Source organism: Xyrauchen texanus, chromosome 24, assembly GCF_025860055.1.
Source record: "Xyrauchen texanus isolate HMW12.3.18 chromosome 24, RBS_HiC_50CHRs, whole genome shotgun sequence".
NCBI classification, from domain to species: Eukaryota; Metazoa; Chordata; class Actinopteri; order Cypriniformes; family Catostomidae; genus Xyrauchen; species Xyrauchen texanus.
This window is the reverse complement of record NC_068299.1, coordinates 8,949,284-8,972,845: the sequence shown is the minus strand read 5'-3', so window position 1 is coordinate 8,972,845 and position 23,562 is coordinate 8,949,284. Positions and strand designations below refer to the sequence as shown.

Sequence of the window (23,562 nt, the reverse complement as noted above, 5' to 3'; positions counted from 1 at the left end):
TATTTTAGTATTTGATTTAACGTCAAATAGTGCCTCAGAAAGCTTATTGAAGTGAGCTAGTGTAACACCAGAGAGATGTTGTATATTCATGTAAATTAACTATACACTTATAGATAATGTCCTGAACTCTCTCCCTGGTCTCACACTCCCATATTTGAATACCTGTCATTCAGTGATTTTCAACCCCAAAGCACACACCAGCATTAACTTTTCAACACACACACACACATACACACACACACACACACACACACACACACACACACATGCGCGCGCACACACACGCACACACACACACGTGCCTTCCTTTACGTCAGCCATGTTGTACTTTACTGTTCTCCTGAACTTCCTCTGTTGCCATGGATACAGACACAGTGGGCTCAATATCTCCCGGCAATTTGTCTTTGTAAAGGGCAGTGTGCACTCAGGATTTCAGCTGAGGCTGTGTGCCACCCCCTCCACTTCCTCTGCTGCCCAGCTCTTCAGGCAAACCCACATGCATACAGATATAGCACATTTGGTACTTAAAGATACAAGTCCAATATTCCCACTCAGGTTAGGAGCTTTGCTGTTTCTATGAATGCTTACGTGCCTTTAAATTCCCTTCAAATTCATCTGTGTGATGCTATCTATATAGCCTACCACATTTTGATGTAGAGAAAGTATGGGCATATATTAACTTTTTTATTCTCTTTCTAGCATGAATAGGTCACGCGTTTTGATTTCCAGGGATCACGCAAACTATATAAATTGATAAAATGTATATTTTGAATGCACTGTATGTTGCGTAATGAATACATGTAATGTAAATAGGTCCCTCTGTTGTAGTGTTTAGCAAATACCAACCCCCCCCAAGAATGAAACCTTAAACATTAACACAACCTTCGCTGTTTCTGTATTTAGACTGTCAGTTGTTACACAAATGAAGCCTCAGCACTAAATTTACAGTAATTTGATTATGTTCCATGGCATTAATGTTTTTATCAGTCGTTAGCTTTGGACCATATGGCCGTATGGTCCTGCAGTGACACACATTTGCCATGAGCCACATCACTTTCTGTTTGTTTTGCTGAGCAGCTAGCATTAGCCTTTAGCATTAGCATGAAATAGAATGCAACAAAGAAATGTAAAATAAAACATTTTGCTATATGCAGCAAACATATACAGTATACAGTGCATATCTGTGATACTGAGATTAGCTCCAATGTGTTGAAGTATCTTGAAGCAATAGAGAACAAATATACAGAATGCTAAGTAAAGATAAGTGTTACATTTTTATAGCAAAGTCTTAGATATGCCGTAGTCATGGCCTAGTGATTAGCACACACATACAGTATCTTCTGAACTATTGTCATATTACTGTTGTGCTTATGCTGTCAAATTAAGTTCAAGTCCAACTTATAACATTGTCTGATCCTGTTTTTCCTTCTCCCCATAATTTCCTCGACTTTCTTCACTGTACTGTTCAAATCAAATCAGAAGTTTCTAACATCTCTAATGAACCCTTTTCACAGATTGTGATGATGCATTTCTGCCATATTAACAGCAAACCTTTTTTATATATTTCTGTAATTATTTAGTGTACATTTCTAACATTTATTTTATATTACCCTTGCATTTAAAAAACAAAAAATGGGGGTTGCAATGGGGTTTCAAATACAGCTGCTGAGGGAGTGACAGTAGTTGGTACATTTCTCTCTTGACTGCTGTATTCCATGACAGCTGTTTTTTTATAGTTTGGAAATTCATGGAAACATAATAGTGAAATATTACTATATTTCACTATTTTTGTTGTGCAAATATATTATTTGCTGTGGTCTCCCATTCAAAGCTATAGAAGCTTACACCGCAATAGTTTATATTATAGGAGGACTGGTGGTAGCGTAGTGGGCTAAAGCACATAACTGGAAATCATAAGGTTGCTGGTTCAATCCCCAGAGCCACCACCATTGTGTCCTTGAGCAAGGCACTTAACTCCAGGTTGCTACAAGGGGATTTTCCCTGTAATAAGTGTCTTTAAGTCACTTTGGATGAAAGTGTCTGCCAAATGCATAAATGTAAATGTAAATGTTTACTTCCATGTTCCATACCAGAAATATGAAAAGGTTATATTGTATGGATTCTGAAAAATGTCCCTCTCAATCAAAACATTGACTTATCACAGCTTTAATATGCTGATGCACATAATGAAGAGACATGGTGTTAGAGTTGGCTCTCTTCAAGCTTTTCACCTAAACAATATCTGAGGCAGTGACAGTAAGAAAAGTCCATAGGAAGGGGATGTGAGAGGAGTGTTTCCAAAATGGGCCATTGTGTCCTCGTATGGAAGTTATGGAATGGTCCATGCAGGATTGGTCCAGAGTTACGAGACCTGGAGGTCGCTTAGCTAAGAAGCACCTTGGCTGTGAACAACAATCTGATTCTCAAGGACATTGTGTCCATGGAAACTGGTTTACTGAGGAAGAGACACAATGCTGGTTTTATGGCAACAAGGAGAGTTTGTTAGCATCAGGTGTGCCTCATCACATGCTGCTAGCTGTGATCCATTTCCATGGCATTCGTCTTGGCCACACCAGGTGAACTGGCAACAGACAGAAGCAGAGTCTTCATTATGTTTCTTCCAGCTTGTCTCTGGCTCCTGTAACTGAACATCATGCCGGTCATGCCTTTAGCACCAGCCTTGGAAGTCGAGCCAGTTGATGCTCCCGACTCTCTTTCCATGCCGTGAGTGCCCAGTTTCTCGCTGTGAACTTGTTAGTGGTGCACGGTCACTGGATAGTGGGTGGATTCCTCTCCAGGCTTAGGTGAAATTCACCACACTTAACATGTTTTACATTCTTTTTGGTCCTGGAACATCATTCCTATCAACCAATCAGATGCTGAAAAGACCAACTTAGAGCAGCAAGCTGGTTTGGTGCAGTAAAAATGTTGGTCAATCAGCTTGGTCTTTCTGATTAAGCTTATTGACCAAGGGAAGCTTGCTGGTCAAACTAGTTAATACGCTTGATAGGGACATCAACATAACAGAATCCCATCCAAACAAAACAAAAGCTATGACCAGCAATGGTCTTCTCAACATGGATTTTGGGATAGGTTAAAGATTAGGGTTAGGCTTAGGGCTAAATTCTGATCAACATGTCAGGGCCCTCTGATCACAGGTGTACGTTTAGGGTCAGGGGTAGAGGTAAGGTTTGAGTTAAGACTAAAATTAATTGATAACAAAGGATGTTCATCCAAGAACATGTCATACTTGGGTAAATCGTGTAAATCAGAGGTCATCCTCTCTTCCCTTTCTTATTGTCCCAACTGTTTTGTTTTCAACTCATCCTGTCCATATTTTTGCAAAGAGACAGATGCAGAGAAGTTACCATTCAAATGCCACAAAAAGGAAAGGGGGCTTGTTGTGGGAGGTCCAAATTTATGTGCAAGGTGTTTTGGTCCATCACATGATAATTACCTCTAAAATTATTGTCATGCCGAACAAATCCAGTTTGGAAGATGCTCATTCGGTGAGAAGGATAATTATTTTGTGATTTCTGTGCAGAAGGTCTATGATACTCCTTGTTTGCTTGCTACTGGTGACAAAGTGTGGAGAATACCCAAAGCATGTATGTTTTAACCTCAGTGAGTTTTTCAGATTTGGAATGAGATGCAGGGGTGATCGTCTAAGTGGCAGACGAGTGATGAGTCTGGAGCAAAACATGTTCTCTGTCTGACACGATGTTGTTTTTCAGCCTGAATTAAAGCAATACAGCCTTGGTTTTCTCTTCTCTCATATGGCCTTGCTTTTCATCAAATCAATGGATGTAGATACAATGATGGTTCCATTTTTGAACCTCATTGTAATTTTTAAAATCTTGGTGGATTTAGTTAATCGCCTTCCTTTCTTTCTGTTGAATGGACAGGGCGTATGCACGATGACAACTGCATTTCTGCACTTCTTTTTCCTGGCGTCCTTTTGCTGGGTTTTGACAGAAGCTTGGCAGTCCTACATGGCCGTAACGGGTAAAGTTCGGACCAGGCTCATCCGGAAACGGTTCCTCTGCCTGGGATGGGGTGAGTGCTTGGGTCTCCATTACATATCTATCTTTCGTCCTCTCTCTCTCTCTCAATCTTGCATTTTTTGCTAATATATATATATATATATATATATATATATATATATGCTCTAATCATCTAGTTTGTTTTTATTTCTCAAATGTGAACAATGCAAGCTAGTTTGTGTATTCAAAATAATGTGAAGTATGTTTCATATCTCCTCAGGGCTTCTTATACTGAACCACTTTACACACATTAAATTGATTACAGAAGAGCTAACAATCAAAGCTCTCTCTTTCCATCATTGCATTGTTTTTCTCTTTACTGGGGGAAAGACAAGACAGGAAAAGATTGACAAGGACAGACATGTGAACCATTTATTAGTTTGGATATTTGAACACATACTGATGGTAGTAATTTTAATAATTTATTAAAAATTAATAAAACATTTATATCTGTGTGATGTTTCTGTTAGTAGTGGTATGTCCCAGTGCAGGTTTGTATTGAACAAAATTAACATTTTACATCTTAGCGTTATATTTAATCACAAGTGGTTTGAGTTTAGTATCTAGTGGCGGAATTCATAGTGACGTCTTCTATCAAGTGAACTTGTTGCTCCTGCTTTTGTATCAGTCTGTGAATCCATTTCCATAACAACGGTTGCTAAGCAGTGAATGTGAGGAGACAAAAAGAATAAATTACCAGACACCAGCAGCCACCATTTGGGCTAACTTTCTGCCTGAAATCTCTTTTTGTGTTCCACAGAAGCAAGAAAGTCATATTGGTTTGGAATATCATAAGAGTGAGGAAATTATTTAGATTTTGGCAAACTATCACTCTATACAGTATTGTAATTTTTGCAGGTAAAAAGTATTTGCCCTTAGCAATATGGCAGAAATCACACATTTCTGCCTGAAAATGTATTATCAGTGCACATTCATACACCATGTTGCTCCTATCTCATATTCCTTTTTTTTCTGTGGAACACAAAAGTTATTTTCAAAATGCAAAAACCTTCTTATTTCCATACAACAAAAGCATGGTGGTCACTGGTTGTTAAGTTCAGATGCAGCCTTTATAAAATAGTAGGGCAGGATATTGCACGCTAAACAAAAACCTGTCCACTGGTCTTTTATTCTTTTATAAGTAACAGCTACATTTTTATAAAGCATTTCTTACTCTTCTGCTGGTCATATCTTATCTTGCTGAGGGCACAAAAGTGAGCCAGTTCTGCCACCAGTACCCCCTCAAATACAATTTGAGCATTTTGCCCCTCGTTCACATATAACTCCAAGTCAACTGCCACTCAGGTCATAGAAACATAAGAAGGACATAAGAAATGATGCTTTTCCCTGTGGTAAAAAGACACATTGAGATGTTACCCCATTGTTCTTTATATCTGGCAGACTACAGTCTTCTGAAGTGACATAGCTTGTGTTTGTTCAGCAGAACTATAAATCAGCAAGCATAGTTTGTATCTCTGAGGGAGTAGTCACATCAGCATGGACAATTTCCAGGTCAAATTCATTAATCCTTCTCAGATTTGTCCCTTTTTTTCTCCTGTCCAAGACTAAATGAGACCTTTGAGGGAGGACGAGTGTTGCTGTGTGCACTGCAGTGTACTTTCTCATTGGTAGAGTATAGAATTGCTGGGTGGTTAGGGGGAGGAGCTTCAGTTAGATTCAGCAAAGGGGAGGGGGGGACCGCCAGGCCCCTCGCTGGTTCTTCTGACAAACTGATTACATCAATAAATTCAGCCACTAGAGCAAGAGAGGGACGATGTTAATATTCAGATCATGGGACAGTGGCAGGGACAGAAAGATCCCTTTCATAATGGCAGTCCTGCCATAGACCAGCAAAGACGAGAAATAGAGAGAGAGGATTAGAATGATAGCAGATAGGACATTATAGTTTAGCTCACATTCTGTATCCAGTCATTCTAAAAGATTTATTATATTGCTTCAGCATTTAGATTTGAAGCATTTGTGCTAATTACATTTTGCATGGTTGTTTTCAAGTGTAAAACTCCTGGGATTCTCATTGGTTTCTTTACCTGCTTTTGTGTCACAAACACTTTAGAAGTTTAAAAAAATTCTATCATTCCTGATTTGAAAATCCAATGTGCTTCTGAGGACACTATATTTCTAATTGAACAGGTGTTTCCTAAGGCATTTACTATTACTATTTCTAAAGTTCATTCTTAGGGTTAGGGATTTTAACAAATACCTATCTCTAAATATTACATTTCGGCTCATAATTTGTTCCACAGTGATGGGCTACGGATACAAATGATACCTTATATCATGCGGCTTATTGTGGAAAAGTGCTATTACTTTTATATGCAAAGTTAAGATTTTCACAGGAAGGCGATAAAATGGGCATAAAGAATCCCATAATCTTGCATTGATGGAGGGATCTGAGCCAGGCACAAAAATATAATAAAGATATAGGGGTAGGCTCTTTTGATTTGGGTAAGCTACCACCTAGCAAATCCCTAGCATACAGCCAGTACACACTAGCATAGTGGAAACTCGTATTTTATCGACAAGTCCTGGAGAATTACCCAATATTTGGTCTTTAATAATTTGTGTTTGTCTTTTAAAGGATTGCCTGCCTTGGTTGTCGCTATATCAATGGGATTCACAAAAGCTAAAGGATATGGGACACCCCAATAGTAAGACACCCTACTTTTTTTTCTCTGTTCTTCTTCTTTACCCTAAAGACCCAGCACAGCTTCTGAAAACCATTCCAATTAAAACAATGGCAAGAAAGACATGAAGGTGGCATGAAGTGAAGTAGCAAATCAGAACCTAGTGATTGTCCACCCAAGTCTCCTGAGGATACCTGGATATAAACAGTGTTTTAAGATATCCTCAAAGTTCTTGTTCCACACAATTCTCTCATGCAGAACGATTGCATATGGCTCCAGATCCCCTGACACCCAAGGACAATATGACTGTGTACTGCTATGCTCCATTAAGTTGATGCTGGATGTAAAATGTTATGCAAGATTTGCTCATATTTGTGGGTGGTTTTGTGTGTGTGTGTGTGTGTGTGTGTGTGTGTGTGTGTGTGTGTGTGTGTGTGTGTGTGTGTGTGTGTGTGTTTTTTGTTTTTTTTTTTGTGTTTGCAGCTGTTGGCTATCTCTGGAAGGTGGTCTTCTCTATGCATTTGTGGGGCCTGCTGCTGCGGTTGTGCTGGTAATTATACAGTTTGTTTATTTAAAGTAATTTACCAGACTTAAATACAAACCCCAGTGCCTTATAATGTTTTACTTCATTTACTGTACTTATCTGGCATGTTAAATCTAAAATGGATAATACAAGATCCAAGAGCAACAACGTCCTTGACATTTTGGTATGAAATGTAGTGCACTAAAACAACCTTCAGCCATTCGGTATAAAGAATGTGTGACTTTTATCTTTTAAACTAATCATTATAAAGTTTGTTTGACTAAGGTAATCTCTAATACTGACACGATTAAATAGTTTCAAATCAAAACAGTGTACTCTCAAATGCTAGTGGCATTTGAAATATTCAAATTCAGTGAAAATCACAGTAGGCTAGGGTATTACAATATACTGTGCTGGAAATAATTGTTAGGACATGTGGTTAGCTGTTATTTTATAAAATCAATTTTTCTACATTGTGTCGTGTTCATTTTTGTCAGTAGCCTATTGTAAATACTTTGTTTGATGAGATTAGGTTTTGACATTCTTTCTCTGTTTGTGTCCAGGTTAACATGGTGATTGGTATTCTGGTGTTTAATAAGCTGGTTTCGAGAGATGGGATCCTGGATCAGAAGCTAAAACATAGAGCAGGGTAAGTGCCAACTAACTCAACCCCACAAACACATACACACAAATGGAAAATGTCAAACTCCCAACGCTCTGATCCAAAACCTACTGTAGTGAGCTGCCTACCTATAGTAGAAATCATATTAAGGCATCATTGTTGCATTTTCAATGTGGTAGGTAGTTATGTTGCCTTCTATAATACTTCATTCTTCAAGGACAAGGCAATCTCAAAAGGCAAATGCACCCCAAACTCCTGCTATTGGTTCAGCCAATGGTGTTCTGTTTGGCCCAGTCAGGCTGCAGATTACATTTCTGATTAGTGCAATTTAAGTGCAGAATTATAACAAATAATGGCTGTGAAAGTCCATATCTCCCAGGGAAACATCCACCATCTTTTCTTTGTTGAAATAAAACCTCCATGTAACTATCTGACAGTGTTTATCCAGTATCTTATAGTAAACCTAATCTGATTGGGCACTTTAAAGGGATAGTTTACACAAGAATTAAAATTATGCCATAATTTGCTCACTCTCATGTCATTCCAAACCCTTATGGTTTTCTTTTTTCTGTGGAACACAAAAGATGTTTAGCAGAATGTTATCATTAGTCACCATTTACCATTATACAATATGTTAAAATTATGCAATGAGAATTGTAAAGTGAATTGTGACATACTGCCTAACATCTCCTGTTGTTTTCCATTGGAATAAAAAAAAAGTTGCATGGGGTTGGAACAGCATGAGGGTGAGTAAATGTGACAGATGTCAGATGTTTTCCTTTTTGGGTGAACTATCCCTTTAATACTAGTGGACAGCAATTAACAATCTCTTTGTGTTGTCTGATTATTTGTTCTGCAGGCAGATGAGTGAGCCTCACACAGGATTAACTTTAAAATGTGCAAAATGTGGTGTCGTTTCAACTACTGCTTTATCAGCAACAACAGCCAGCAATGCCATGTAAGTGTCAACCGATGCTTCAGCAAGTCCACCGATGCCTCAGCAAATTGATATGATTATGTTGGATGCATACACATGAAGTGCGTGTGAGTTTATATGTGTGACCTTCCCCTTGCCTTGGGGAAGGAGATTTGCAGAGGTGTAAGTGAACAGCTGGCTCTCAATTTTTTGTCTGTAATGTTCACACACTCTAGTGGTTGTTGTGTGCTTTTGGACTCATTTATGTGCTAATGGCAATTTATGGCAATTTGAACAAGAACACGATATATCTGGTTTGAAAGTGGCAAACCCAGACTATTTTCTTCTTCACTGTATCTGTTCAATGTAGCGAATGAGTTGGGTTTCAGAGGTAACAATCCTATTAATTTTCTCCACAGATTATTTAGGTTTTTTTACGATAATATATAAACCTTTCCAGACCTACTATGAGCTCTAAACTTATTAAGAGGTGGCATGTGCTTAACCATGTTTAAATCATTCCAATTCCCAGAATTAAACTACCTATAATACTGATAAGAAATGAGCCACAAATCAGAAGAGCAGCAAACCTCAGTGGTAACCTCCCCCTCCCATAAGGCACTGCGAATGTCATAAGGGTCTGCCCACAACAAATTATATTGGAATATTTTGCAATAAACTTCAAAACTTCAATTAACTTTGAAATTCATTTTATACTTACAGTATAGTCAATGACTTAGAACAAGAGTTTTATATTGTACCATCTTGATTCACTTGCGTAATTTGCAATACTTTATGGATTGAGTGCTTCATTCCCTCATAAAAGAATCAAAGATTTTAAAACACTTTTTTGATTCAAATTAAAGTATATAATGTTGTGATTCATTTAGCAGCTGGTTGGTTTTGTTCAATGCTTAGAAAAATATTTTGAAATCCATGGCCATTGAAAAAGTGGGCGATCACTGTTAAGCATTCATTTCACCATCTCTCTCTCTCTCTCTCTCTCTCTCTCTCTCTCTCTCTCTCTCCCCCTGTCTGTCTTTCACAGGGCCTCCCTGTGGAGTTCCTGTGTTGTCCTCCCTCTCTTAGCTCTCACCTGGATGTCTGCAGTGCTGGCCATGACAGACAAACGTTCAATATTATTCCAGATCCTCTTTGCTGTTTTTGACTCCCTGCAAGGCTTTGTCATAGTCATGGTCCATTGTATCCTCAGAAGAGAGGTATGTTGGACCCATTTTAATCACTTCTCTTCGCCAGCATGGCATTCAACTAATATCACTGAGTTCCTCTTCACGGGCCCAGTTTGTTTTAGCAATATTACTCTTACATTTAAAAACTTTTACTTTTTATGCAAATTCGTGGTGTACAGTATTGTGAACAATTCATGTACGCATGTTATTCCACATGAAAGAAAAAATATGTTTGTCTTTATAATTTTTTCTTTTATCAAAACTTGCTCTGCCTCTGAAACAACCTTGTCAGCTGACTTCACAATTCACTTACTTTACAATTCCTCCCCTCCGACCACCTGTCAAATAGAGACCACTTTTCATGATCTGTTTTTGGTGGATCAATTCACCCAGATTATCTCAGATTATGAACGTAAAATGGGCTATGAGCAGTGTATCACATGCAATTTAGGGTCTACCAGTGTCATAAATTACTCTCCAAATGAATCCCACCTGATCTTTTGACCTGTCTGTCTGCCTACACAAACCATTAAATAGTAAAATATTCAAATTTTACCCCTTACAGAACACAATCTGGTCATTTCATAGGGTGACGCAGAGGACAAAAGACTCATATACACTTGCTTTTGCATTGTACTTGTTTTTTGTTTGATCTGGGCTGTGTTTCCCAATAAGGATCAATATTTGCGGTTAAGAACATTTTCTACGAGCAATTTTAGGAACGTTCATTATTTTTTACGATCGTTTCCAAAGTTGCACTTAACATTAGCAAGGATGCACTTTAAGTGCTACTGAAAAGAGTTGCTGTCCATGTGACAGTGCTGAAATGCGACCATATAGTGCTGCTCGTCATTGTAACTTAATTATATTTGTGCAATAACTTTACAATTTGTTATTTACCTAACTAATAGTTTTTCACATTTTTTTTTTCTTAAATATTCAACCTAATTAACTGCATATTTACATGTTGTCTTTACAATAATTTTGTGCAGAAAAACCTTTTATTTTTCACAATCTGCTTCCATAATCAGATGTGCATTTGTAATACGAAGACATTTAGAAGATGCGCTTTATGGACATTCGCCAATAAAGCAGAGGTCTGCTCTTACTTCCAAAAGTTATAACGGTGACATCAATTCTGCAGGTGCGGTGCTACATATCTTATAGTGCTGGCGAGAGAGCCTTTGGGTGTCAGAGAGAAAGAGGAGATGAGGATAAAAGCATCTGCCAAATAAATGTAGGATGATGAGCAAATACTGTATATACAGATGATTTTCATGCACAGAAGCAAGTTAATTACTTTCTTCTTCTTCTAATATTCATTTATACATGTGTCTGCATAAATCATGCCACAAATTTGTTGTTCCCAGCTTGTCCAACTAGTCCACACAAATAACTTTAATTGCTTGCTAATTAATCTATTCAGACTATTTTACATATTTTATAATAATAATAATAATTGTCTGTTAAAATTAAAATAAATAAAACAACATATATCCTGATATTAAAGTCTTAGCATAAAGTGTAGCTATTGGTATTTAAATTGTATAAAGTGTAATTTCACAATTGTCCTGCTGCTTTCTGCATAAATCTATGGGCACATGATGCTCTTAGCGCTGTATGATCTACTCGTTAATCTACAAGCATTTTCAAGTACTAAAGTCATTAAAATACTACAAAAATGTTCAAGTACTTATGCTTACGATGCTTTTGGGAAACGAGGCCCTGGTTTGTTAATTATATATTATATAATATAAGACCAAATTTAGTTTTTTTTATGTGCTATACTTAAACATTTAACATCATAGAATGAATTGTTTTTGAGATTCAATAATCTGACTACAAGGATTATGCATAGGTCCAAGATGCCTTCAGATGTCGCCTTAGGAACTGTCAAGACCCCATCAATGCTGACGCAACTGGTACATTCCCCAACGGGCATGCACAGATCATGGTAAGAAACATACTTATTGTGAGTTTAGTATTCTTACATGTTATTACATTAACAGACCGAACTGAACTGGAATATTCTTATATCAGCCTTATAAAACACTTGAAATGTTGGTGGAGTTGCTTCTTGCATGGTAATATAAGGACAAGAGACGAAAATCGTATAGTCCTTATGATGTAACATTTTTCCACTACATAAACCTTTTGTATTGCAGTACATTATCCAGTCCAATTAGTATTCAAATAGCCAATTACTTACTCTTTAATGAGAGGGTATGGTGATCAACTTTGCTCAATTAATAACACCACATCTTTTACTCATGTCTTTTGGAATTTCCTTGATATGTGCCTTTCTTGGATTGGACCTATGTGTCATATTTCACACCAGTTTTTTTTTATCCTTGCTTGGGGAAGTAACTACTGTTAAAATGGTGATGTGTGGCCCATCTGTAGACCCTCAAAGAACCACTGGCACATAGCGATCACAGAGCTCAATAATGTTTTGATTTAAAGTTTCTTTCCAAGAAACATTGAACTATAATGAGGCCTACATTGTGCATGCTGTCTTTGATTCGGCGCGGTTGATAGCCCCAGTAGCGCCTTTATTCTATTGTGATACCTGAATAATCAGATGCTATTTATAAATTGTTATGACAGAAGACTACAAAGAGTGTTTACTCTGTGAGGTTGTGGGATGTGGTTAGACTGTAAAAACAAGCCAGCCAAATTGTACAATTTGAGAAGAATCCCATGGTTTTGTAGAGAGGTTAGACCCTATATTATATAGGTGATGTAATATTCTGCATTACATGATTATTTTATGTGCACGAACATTTCAGTTTGCAGTGATATTGGTTTGTTTTCTTGTTTTAAAGCTGGATTTTTATTGCAATAGCATTTTGATCTATATGATTGTACGTCTACAACTCTTAAAGTTAAAAGTAATGTTTAGATTTTGTTAATTTTAGTTCCCCAGTCAAGATATTCCTCAAAGAATGTGTACAGGATCAGTTGAATTTCTATCATAATTTTAAACTAGTCTTAAAGCATCCTAATGGAACATATTAGATTCTACTGGATAAAGTCAAGTTCCTGTCTTAAATAGTTAAATATCCTATTTTTGAGTCCTTTTAGATATTGTATAATATTTCAGAACTCTACCTAATTGAAATAATGTCTTGCCACTGGACATTTACAGTTGATCTCAATAGATTTGACACATCTCTCCATTCTCAGGTCACTGCTCTCAAAATAATTAACACAATTATCTGAACACATATGCTAAACAATTTTTTTATTTTCATAATTTTCTTAAATCACTACACACAATGTTCTGTGATACAAGATTCATGCTTTCAAAACAGTTAATAGGGACAACTTAATTAAAGCAATGCACACAGCAAAGAAAATGCAATTTACCAAATGTTTCACACAACTTTCATGACATGCTATCTATAAAAGTGGTCAAATATGAAAATTCAATGAGGAAGAAGAGGAAGAAAAGAACAAGAAGAGGTGCAAACTGAGAAGAGGTAGAGTGGGTAAATTAAGGAAGAAGTTATGAGAAAAGGTGAGGGTTTTCTCAACTCTTTTATCAAAAGAAAGACTAAATGGAGATGGTGTAATTACGATCAGAAGAGAGAAAGAGGACAGAAGAGTGGAAGAGTAAAGAAGACACAGAAGACGTTTAAAAGAACTGAGAGTCCCTCTAATTGATTATGTCATGAATCACATTCTCTCTAAAACACACAAAGAGTTCGGCACAAAGTGAGCAGGTCTACAGTGACATCAATCTCAACAAAAAAAGAAGAGGGGAGGAATGGCATTGGTCTGCATGCCACAATCAATGTCCACAATTGCTGTACCATCTGTGCTCACAGTGCTGTCTTATTCATACATAGGTCTGTAGGGGTCGGGAACCTATGCCTCACAAGACACAAGTGGATCTTTGTTAAAAATCAAGTGGCTCGCTGGGTGTCTCGCTATTCACCAAAACAGGATTGTTTAAAACTTTCTGGAGATAATTTTCCTGCAGAAAGTGTAGGTGTGATTACAAAACTGGAAGTCAATGACACTGTTTTGATTTCCTTTCTCCCGAATTTGTTGCACAGCCTAATCCTGGTGAACAAGGTTTGAAATGAACACCTGCCGAATGCAGATTTTTCATGCAGAGTATTTTGCTGATGTACCAGCCATTGTGGATGGTGAACTGTAAGACTTCTCGGAGTGATATAATACAAGAAATTAGACACAAAGATACACGTTTAAAGAAAGTTGATTATATTTTGAAAAACAGATGAAAGAAAAGCCACCACTGCGTGTCTGATTTGATGTGTGTGAGCAGTGAGCTCTGATGTTCGTGAATGCATTGAAAGCATTTCTCCAAGACATGTACATTCATAGAGTTCTGGGCCTCATTTCCCAATAACTATTGATCTGTTAAGAGCATTTTCTACAAGCGATGTTATGAACATTTGTTATTTTTTAAGTGCGTCCATTGTGTGAAATAGCACACGCCACCCTTCAAATGCAGCGAGGCTCAATCCAGTTCACAAGCTCCTCGTCCAAATGTATTTCATGCGCAAGTAATTTTGCTCATCTACCCGCAACAGGTGGGTGACCTGTAAAACATCTTGGAGTGACAAATGACAAGAAATGCTGTTAGTCAAAAAGACATGAGCTTGAAGAAACACACGTTATTATATTTATTTATTTTCTTTAGGCAGCATTAACTGGATTACCAAAACGCAATACAAACACATTCGATAAGATCACACATTTGGCAGGGGGAATTTATTAGGCTTAATTATTATGATGATTACTATAATTATCTTTACACTTCTAATTGTCTTTAGTTCTTAATTTGTTGGCTATTAGTAATTTTTCACCTGGTGTTCTTGACAGATGCTTGCGTGATGGCAAATGGGGCCATTGGAGATGGTAAATGTTTGGATTTGGGAGGTGGTTATAGATAAGATTTTTTAATCACTTCGTTATTTTAATTGCTTTTTTCGTGTTTGTTATTTGAATTTGAAAAGTGCTATTTGAATATAGAAACGTTTTTTTTTTTAAGTGTTTTGTGTTTCAATAAATTCATTAATCAATAAAGCAAAAATATTCACTGACCCTTGGCAGGGGGGTTGAACCTATAATTGGATATCGCAATATTTTAAAAGCGATTATCATAAAAATATTTTTTACATATGTTTAAAATTATGATATGTTTTACAGCCCAAAAGGGAAGTTAAATTTTAACAATTGTAAAATTAATCATTTTATGAAGAACTGCACAAACACCTGTATTCAATTCCATATTGCAGCATGTTACCTATTACAGATTTTCCCATTTCTCCAAACTCAGGTCACTGCTCTCGAAAGAATTAACAAAGCCATCTGAACACTTTGTAATTGCCCTAAACAGATTGCATATTTTTCTTAATTTTCTTGATTTTCGTAATTTTCTCGAAACACTACACATACATTTCTTAGATCCAAGATTCATGCTTTCAAAACAGTTAACACAGACAACTAAATTAAAGTAATATTCTCAAATGCACATGTCAGGTTGTAAAATCATCATACTGATATCCAGAGGTGGAAAGAGTGCTGCAAAATCATACTCAAGTAGAAGAACTGTTACTTCCCAAAAAATGTAGTATGAGTAAAAGTAGCTGTCCTAAAAACTACTCAAGTAAGAGTAAAATAGTATCTAATTTAAAAGTACTCATGAGTAGTGAGTATTGAGTATTGAGTACCAATTTGTAAAACCTATGCCCCATTATAATGAACACTGTAATAATGAACTTTTAAAATACATCACTTATATATAATAAACACTACATGAATCTGAATGAATTTAAATTTTTTTGTGAATTATTTCTTTAAGTAGCACAAGGGGGGCCACATTGTCCTCCTTTTGAGACACAATGTTCCACATTGATTTAGTTCTTGTATCTTTTAAGCCAAGAAATACTTGTGTTCTCATTCTCATGCATGATGCACAATTTTCTGAAGTTTGTGACTTAGGGAATGCTCTACTTAAATATTGCTCTGCAAATGTTGATACTTTTCTATCTTTATAAAGGCTAATCATAATTATAAATTATTTTATCATCTCTACTTTCCTGGTAATTTATTATACCAATTAAAACACTCTACATCAGGGGTTAGTATTATTAAAATACAATATTTTATTTAAATATTATTATTAAAAATATCACTGTTTTATTCTATTACATTAATATTTTTAAAGCTACTCAAGTTTTTCAGCCAAAAGTAGTGAGTGGTTTCCTAGTTTCCTTGTTATTGTTGTTTGATTAATAGCCTTTCTATGACATAGCCTACTAGACAGTGCTCAATTCGGTTACATATACACTTCAAGTCCAACATTTTGATGCAAATACACTTTTTGTCCCACTGTTTAAGTTCACTTTAGACATTAACGACTGCTTTACATTAAATCCTCATCAAAACGGACATTGGCGGAATTATGTTTAATTATGTGTATTGGAGATCATGGAGGTGATCTGGGGATGGCAGCGGGTGTGGTTTCGCCAGGTACGTCCCCACGAACCTCCCGCCCCTGTCATGCTTGTTGACTTCCGTCCGGGCTCGAGGCAACAGTGGCTCGCCTTACGGCCAGCCTGCCCATCCTATTGAGCCCCTCCCAGAAGGATGAGCTTGCCACTGCATCAGAGAGCGGTCCGGCATCTGATGTGGAGGACTCTTCTGGGCTACCGCCTTCGGGCCAGCATGCCCAGGCTGAGGCTGATGCCAAGATGTCCGGCATTGCTTTCCCGGGCCTCCGCCAGTGTGGGGTTGGACTGGAACCCTCCGTCCTCCCCACAGCCCCATAGTAAGACATCGACACAATGTCTCGTTCTCTCCATCAGGGAACGGAGGTTACGACAGTAACCGAGACGCTTTCCTGTAATTCCTTTTGGTGCCTTACAAGGATATTTTATCCCTTGCAAAGGCTCATTATAACTGGTAATCAAGGTAGTCTTATTGGGGGAAAGTTTTTGTTTTGTTTGGTTGGAATCCAATTCCAAGACAATAAGAACATTCCCATTAGGATTCATTAGAATTGGTTCCAAATTCTGACTGAAATTCCAGTAGGATCCCTTCGTTTATTTATTTTGACTAATTTAATTAACTCCTGTTGTGACAATACATGGGTAAATGTGACAAATTTTCACAATGGTTTTGAATCTCTTTTCACAGACAGACTTTGAAAAAGATGTGGACATTGCCTGTCGATCAGGTAAGAAACAGATGGCATGCTATAAATAAGGTCCTTAATTACACCTCTCTTGGGTTAAAAAAGGTCCATGGGAATAAACATTAGGTTTGCACATCAAAATAATAGACAGGTCCCAGTGGTGCCGTAATCTTCTAATGTGATATTATTAGTGTACATAGTTATTCGTACATAAAATGTAGTTGTAGCACACAAACATAGTTTTTTTTTAAAAGTTTGGATAGACACTGATAAGTAAAATATCAATGTATGGACAATATAAACCCTTATACATACCCCTACACATAGAAATTTCCCCATGAATAGGATTTACAAATCATTTTTAGGTTACTTGAATATTTAATTCTTAAAATACATAGATTGTTTTTATTATATTTAAATTAAATGAGAATATATGTTTTAATGTCATTAAATATGTTAACATTTTCAAAGTCAATTTATATTCTGACCAGTCTTTCTGACTCAGTTCATGCTCTGAAATTGCAAGTATCAAAAGTATAATTAATCAATTGTTTTATTAAATATATTGTATTCTCTTTTATATTTAATTCATTATGTTGCCATTTGGAATAAAAGTGAATTCTTGGTTGACTTCTTAGATGTACTATTTAATTGTCTCCCTTAAGCAAACGCTGGGTGAAAAACAATGAAGCTATTTAGTCCTTTGAAACTGGTTTAAAACAAGATTTTTGTTCCAAGGTCTAGACAGAATTATTGTATTGTTACGCTTGAAAATTGTTAGGTTTAAAAAAAGTGTTATTGTTCTGAAGTCCAGCCAGCAAATATCAAAGCATTGTGGGATACATTAGTGCTCTAAATTATAGTTGTTATGGAGCGTTGTTGTATCTAAGACAAAATGGTGGCTTCTTTAATTACATTTCCTAAAAGCACTGACCAGAATACCTTGGAAAAATTACATTACACTTTGTGTTGACATTACTTTAAGACTCAGTAATGATGCAGTATCAGGAGTTCATTTGCCATTTATGTTGCAAAAATGCTGTCACTTTTTTTCAATGTTCCTGCACTGTGTCCTAATCAGGCATGACGCAACAAGATATTTGTCTATCCACAGTGAAAGTGAAAAAACTGCATGAAATGACAGTCAATCAAGTAATCAATTTTTATTATGCGTTGTTGTCCTCTGGTCTCCTTGCTGTTCGTTTATGAACAGCGGCAGTAATTCCAATATGGATTTGTGGAGACAGAGCTGTGCTGCAGTGGTGCAGATACTTCTGTCTTTGCATCTAGATGTTGGTTAGATGTGTGTGTGGCTTTTTTAATGTGGATTGAAGCAATCCATTATAAATATGAACACATCTATTTAATAGCAGGCTTTGTAAGGAGGTTTTATGCTAAATGATGTATAGACCATCCTTGCTGAATTGTTATGCTGGGCAAAGCTCGTTACAACTAGTCTAGCTGAAGATGATTCTAGTTTGGAACAGCATGAGGGTGAATATATGAGTATTGTTTTTTTGTTTTTGAAAATGTGATTAATTAAATATTTGGTTAACTGTTGGCCCTTATAAGTTAAAAAGACTGTGAAGATATTGTTAATTGTGCTTGACTTTAAAAATGGTCCTTTATCGGTGTTAAAAATATGATGTACACCTGATTCAGGAACAGCAGTCAAGAAACGTATTCTGCCTTGTATTACCACACACACACACATTCACTAATGAGATCCCTTCCTACCTGCAGCCCTCCACAAAGACATGGGCTCTTGCCGGGCAGCCACCATCACTGGCACCCTCTCCCGTATCTCTCTCAATGATGAGGAGGATGAGAAAGGTCCTGAGGGGCTCAATTACACCACGTTGCCTGGCAACATCATGTCTAAAGTGATTATCCAGCAGCCTTCTGGACTTCACATGCCCATGGGCATGGGCGATCTGGGCGAGCAGTGCTTGGACGGCACGGTAGACATGCGGCGAACAGTATACCTGTGTACAGACGACGCAACCAGACAGAGTGAGCAGGAGCTTGGTGGCCACGACATGAGCGGCCACCCCCAACCAGGGCAGTTGGAGACGGACTACATCATTCTGCCCCGCAGTTCCGCCGCTGTGTCGGGAGCCGGTTCCAGCAGTGTTCCCACCTTACTGAAGGACGACAGCAAGATGAATATCACTATGGACTCTCTGTCACATGACAGGCTTATGCATTATAAGATGGGCCCTGAGTATAACCTCGGCCACTCGAGGATGGAGCACATGGCTATGGGAATGGAGCAACAGTATCCCATCCAGTCCGAACACATGCAGAATATGCCCTTCGAGCCACGCACGGCGGTGAAGAACTTCCTGGCTGAGATGGAGGAGAGCGGAGGACTGTCAAGGAGTGAAACCGGCTCGACTGTATCGATGAGCTCTTTAGAGGTCTGGTTTTAAGAAACTTAAAGTCCAGTTTTGACAGTTGGGCCCAATCATACTCTACCCAAGAATATGAATGCAGATGCTTCTAGCTACTCAAACTCTATCTCATGTGTCATTCCATTTCAAATGTGTCAAAACATTTCAGAGCGCAACAGTCTTGTTCTGGAATTAAAAATTCAGTAAAAAAATTAATTCCATAGTGGAATCAATTTTTAAGAATAATTCAAAAAAAAAATTCACAGACCTACCATAAACTCAATGGTTGTTAATAATAAGTATATGCTTCTGCTGATGCCATCAGTCTGCTTTATTTAAATTTCTTTAAAAAAATATCACATTTAATAGCTGAATTTGTACTGTATAACTGCATTATCCATGATCCTGCTGAGAAACTGAGTGAACTTCCATGACAAACTGTAAATGATGTAATCAAATTTGTCTCCCTTCACTCTCAACCTACCAATACATTTGTAAAAATATTTTTACAAAACAAGTAACTTTTTTTTTTTTGAATATTGAGAATAACTAATATGAACTAATATGAAAATAAGTTTGTCTACACTCCTGTCATTTATATTTTTTTAGCACTTTTCACAATGCACATAGATTCAAAGCAGCTTTATAGAAAATCATGCCTTGTTTGAAAGCCCCCTGTGAACAAGCTGCAGCGACTGTAGCAATAAAATACTAATTTCAATGTTATTTAGATGTGAAAAAAAAACTTGAGAATAACCTGACTTCTGGCTTTACAATATATGTACATAATCCAGAATTATATAATGGCTTAAGCAAAAATCGATCGGCACACATAATATTTTTTACCCTCTTGCCCGTTTCACTTTGCATGTAAACTTTATAGCCATTAGTACTATTATAACGTATGCAAGAGTTTATCTCAAATCTGTTTTTCAGATAATTATTAGTCGCATGTTATTGTGGGTTTCTTACATTGTCTGTTTTTTGTTAGTTATGACTTATGAGCGTCTTGCTATGCATGTCATGCTCAGCGTCGTCTGGGTGAAGCGGCTGTTATACTTACTGCTGCTTTTTCTGCCTCTCAAATTCACTGATTTGTGCGGTGATTTCGGCATAAATAAAACAACATGTTTGATGTACTGTAGCACCAGGACATGAAACCGTTGTTTGGCAAATTCAACAAGCTGTTCCGCTACAGTACAGACTACTTGCCATTTGCCATCGCTGTTCTCGCCTTTGTACTGGAAGTGTGTTGCTCTGTTTTCCTGTGAGCACTCAGGGCCAACTCTCCGGGGGAAGAGACTGTTCCGCAGCTCTCAATATTGCACTGATTGGTTTTAATTACACTATATTGTGTTTCTTCATGTATCGTACAATACATATAGTATTGTATAGTGATCATTGTATCGTACGATACAATACGATACAATATTTTTTACACCCCTAATTTATAGTTACCTGAATAATTACACATCAACACAGATATTTGAAGTTAACTCTATCACAAACCTAATTACTAATGTTTGTTTTCACCAAACACGGTAACAGAAGAATGCAAGTTCAATGTGTCAGCCAAGCATTTGTGACTGCATTTACACACTTGTGTAGAGTATGTTTCTGGCCTTACAGGTTATTGTGAAGGCATTGTAAAACATTGCATGATGGGGGAATGAACTAACACCAGATCCACAGCTGAAATCATTTCCTGTTAAAAGTTTTAAAACATACAGTATAATACTAGCTCTGATGAGCAAGAAACTCATTTGCTCATATATCTTCCTGTATTCATTTAATAATAAAAAAGAGAGGGGACAGCATTACAGATTTCACTAGATTAGGTTACTTAGGGATGTTGTGTAAATTAGCTTTTGTTTTTTTGTCTTGGTTCTACAGAGAAGAAAGTCGAGGTACCAGGATCTAGACTTCGAGGTGAGTGAATCCTCGGCATGGTAAAATGCATGCGTCAGGCCTTCGTTACACAAACCGAAAGGCCAATTGTTGCATTTCACCCTTTAATTTACTACTACTCTGTGCAGCACTTAAGCTTATTGGAGTAGCATGCCCTGACACAACTGCAATTTATGAAGCGTTGTGTGGTTTAGCGTAAAAGGAATGCTGTCAGCTGCCACATGTTCCCATACTATCCTTACACATCCCCTGACTTCAAGCTGAAAATCACACAAAAAACCTGTACAGTTTCACATATTTAAGGTCACTCACAATGTCCCCTTAGAGCGATTTAGCCCTTTACCAAAAAACCCAAAAATTAAATGTCAAGTGCGATCATTGACCCTTCATGTGCTGGATGCTGTTTGTCATAACCTTGTCATAGCATTCAGCCAAATTTGCAGGGTGAGCACAGCCGTAATAGGGTAATAAATTCCTTGAAAGAAGAAATGTGGCAGGTTTTTCTCCTGTTGCAAAGTTCTGGTTCTCAGCTTGACTGAACTCCAATTCCTACCTCCTACCCCTCTCCTTTCCCCTCCCCTCCCCCACCCACCCTTGCCATTGCAGAAAGTCATGCACACCAGGAAAAGGCATATGGAGCTGTTCCAGGAACTCAATCAGAAATTTCAAACCCTGGACCGATTTCGAGACATACCAAATATGGGCGGCATGGTGAGTAACAGGAAACAGAGATTGGAGGGCGGATGGGTTCAGTGTGTCTCATTACCGAGTACCAGGGTGCCGCATTGTCTATGTTTAGCTGTGTCTTCTATTGGCGCCCAATTGTGCATCAAGGAAGTGAGAGACTCAAGGAATTAATAGTTAACTGTCAGGAATAAGAGAGGCTCAGGACCCAAACACAGAGTTAATAAATGTATTAATACTAACAATAAGTGCAAAAATCAAACCAAAACTCACACAGCGGGGAAAAATAAACACAAACAACCACGTAGGAAGTAATCCAGGCTGGTGAAGAAGGTAAACGGAGCATAGGACTGACCAGACTGAACAGGAACAAGGTTGGGGAACAGGACTGACAAGGAATGACCAAAAACCAATACAGAACGACTAGATCATAAGACAAACTGGCACTGGACAGCACACACAAGGAGACTAAAATAGGGAGAGAAATCAAATGGGTTTTCAGGGGACAGGTTAGGCAAATGAACTAATAATAAGCCACATGCTCTCAAAAGACAACAAAACACCCAAATGGCATGAGCGCATATCACCAAAACAATAAGGCAATTTACGCCCATGCCAACCAACAAACAAAACGAGAGAATGCGCAGCAATGGCAAACAAAGCGATACCAGGCATTATCACACTAAACAAAACCTGAGCGTGCATCACGACAGGAGACAAAAACAAGACAGGACACCTGTGAAAGAGTTTGGCCAAACACACACTCAACACCTTAGACCGAAGTGACCGAACTTCAGCACAACATGAAGATAGCTCATGACCCGGGCACGCAATGCAATGTGAGTGCGATGTGGGGCACACCCGTGTTCATGAGAGGCAGACAAACTGTTGACGTGAGTGCATGCTGCCAAGATGACATAAGCGCGATGCACCCATGTCAATAATAGACAAAGATGGAGCACGAGTGTCCGGATCATGACACAGACCGAAACCAAACCAGACAGGAAGTCAGGATCCAGACACCATGCTCCTGACATGAAACAAGACAGACCGAAGAGCGCACGGCAGGGATTTCAACCGAAACCGTGCGCTCACACAAAGACAGACACCGAAACACAAGACAGACATGGGACAATGATGCCACAGTCCTGTCAGATAAACCCAAGACTGACAGAGTGTATTCATGTGGAAGAATAGCTTGCACCCTACATGCTTCCCTTTCCCATGGGATAGCTCACCAAAAATAGAAAATTCTGTCATCAATTACTCACCCTTATGTTATTTTAAACTTGTACGAGGCAGAATTTTAGGGACTTTTATCCTCAGTCTTCATTCACTTTCATTGTATGGAAACAAGAGGCAATGAAAGTGAATGAAAACTAAGGTTAAACTATTTTTTTGTAACTGCTTTGTGTTCCAAACAAGAAATTTAGTCATATGGGTTTGAAACAACATAAGGGCAAATAA

General features: G+C 37.7%; 1 protein-coding gene across 5 annotated transcripts in view; it reads left to right on the top strand.

Moving 5' to 3' along the window:
• The window catches only part of adgrb3 (adhesion G protein-coupled receptor B3), a 222,609-nt gene that overhangs the window by 196,149 nt on the left and 2,898 nt on the right, over positions 1-23,562 (top strand). For 4 of the 5 annotated variants that reach the window (XM_052089881.1, XM_052089877.1, XM_052089882.1 and 1 more), the window contains 11 exons: positions 3,906-4,056; positions 6,643-6,712; positions 7,172-7,238; positions 7,775-7,860; positions 8,693-8,791; positions 9,798-9,969; positions 11,798-11,893; positions 17,113-17,152; positions 18,854-19,530; positions 21,397-21,432; positions 22,018-22,122. In XM_052089881.1, the coding sequence (XP_051945841.1) occupies positions 3,906-4,056; positions 6,643-6,712; positions 7,172-7,238; positions 7,775-7,860; positions 8,693-8,791; positions 9,798-9,969; positions 11,798-11,893; positions 17,113-17,152; positions 18,854-19,530; positions 21,397-21,432; positions 22,018-22,122 (1,599 nt within the window). The remainder of the gene's footprint in view (positions 1-3,905; positions 4,057-6,642; positions 6,713-7,171; positions 7,239-7,774; positions 7,861-8,692; positions 8,792-9,797; positions 9,970-11,797; positions 11,894-17,112; positions 17,153-18,853; positions 19,531-21,396; positions 21,433-22,017; positions 22,123-23,562) is intronic. The other variant, XM_052089878.1, reaches the window with a different exon arrangement.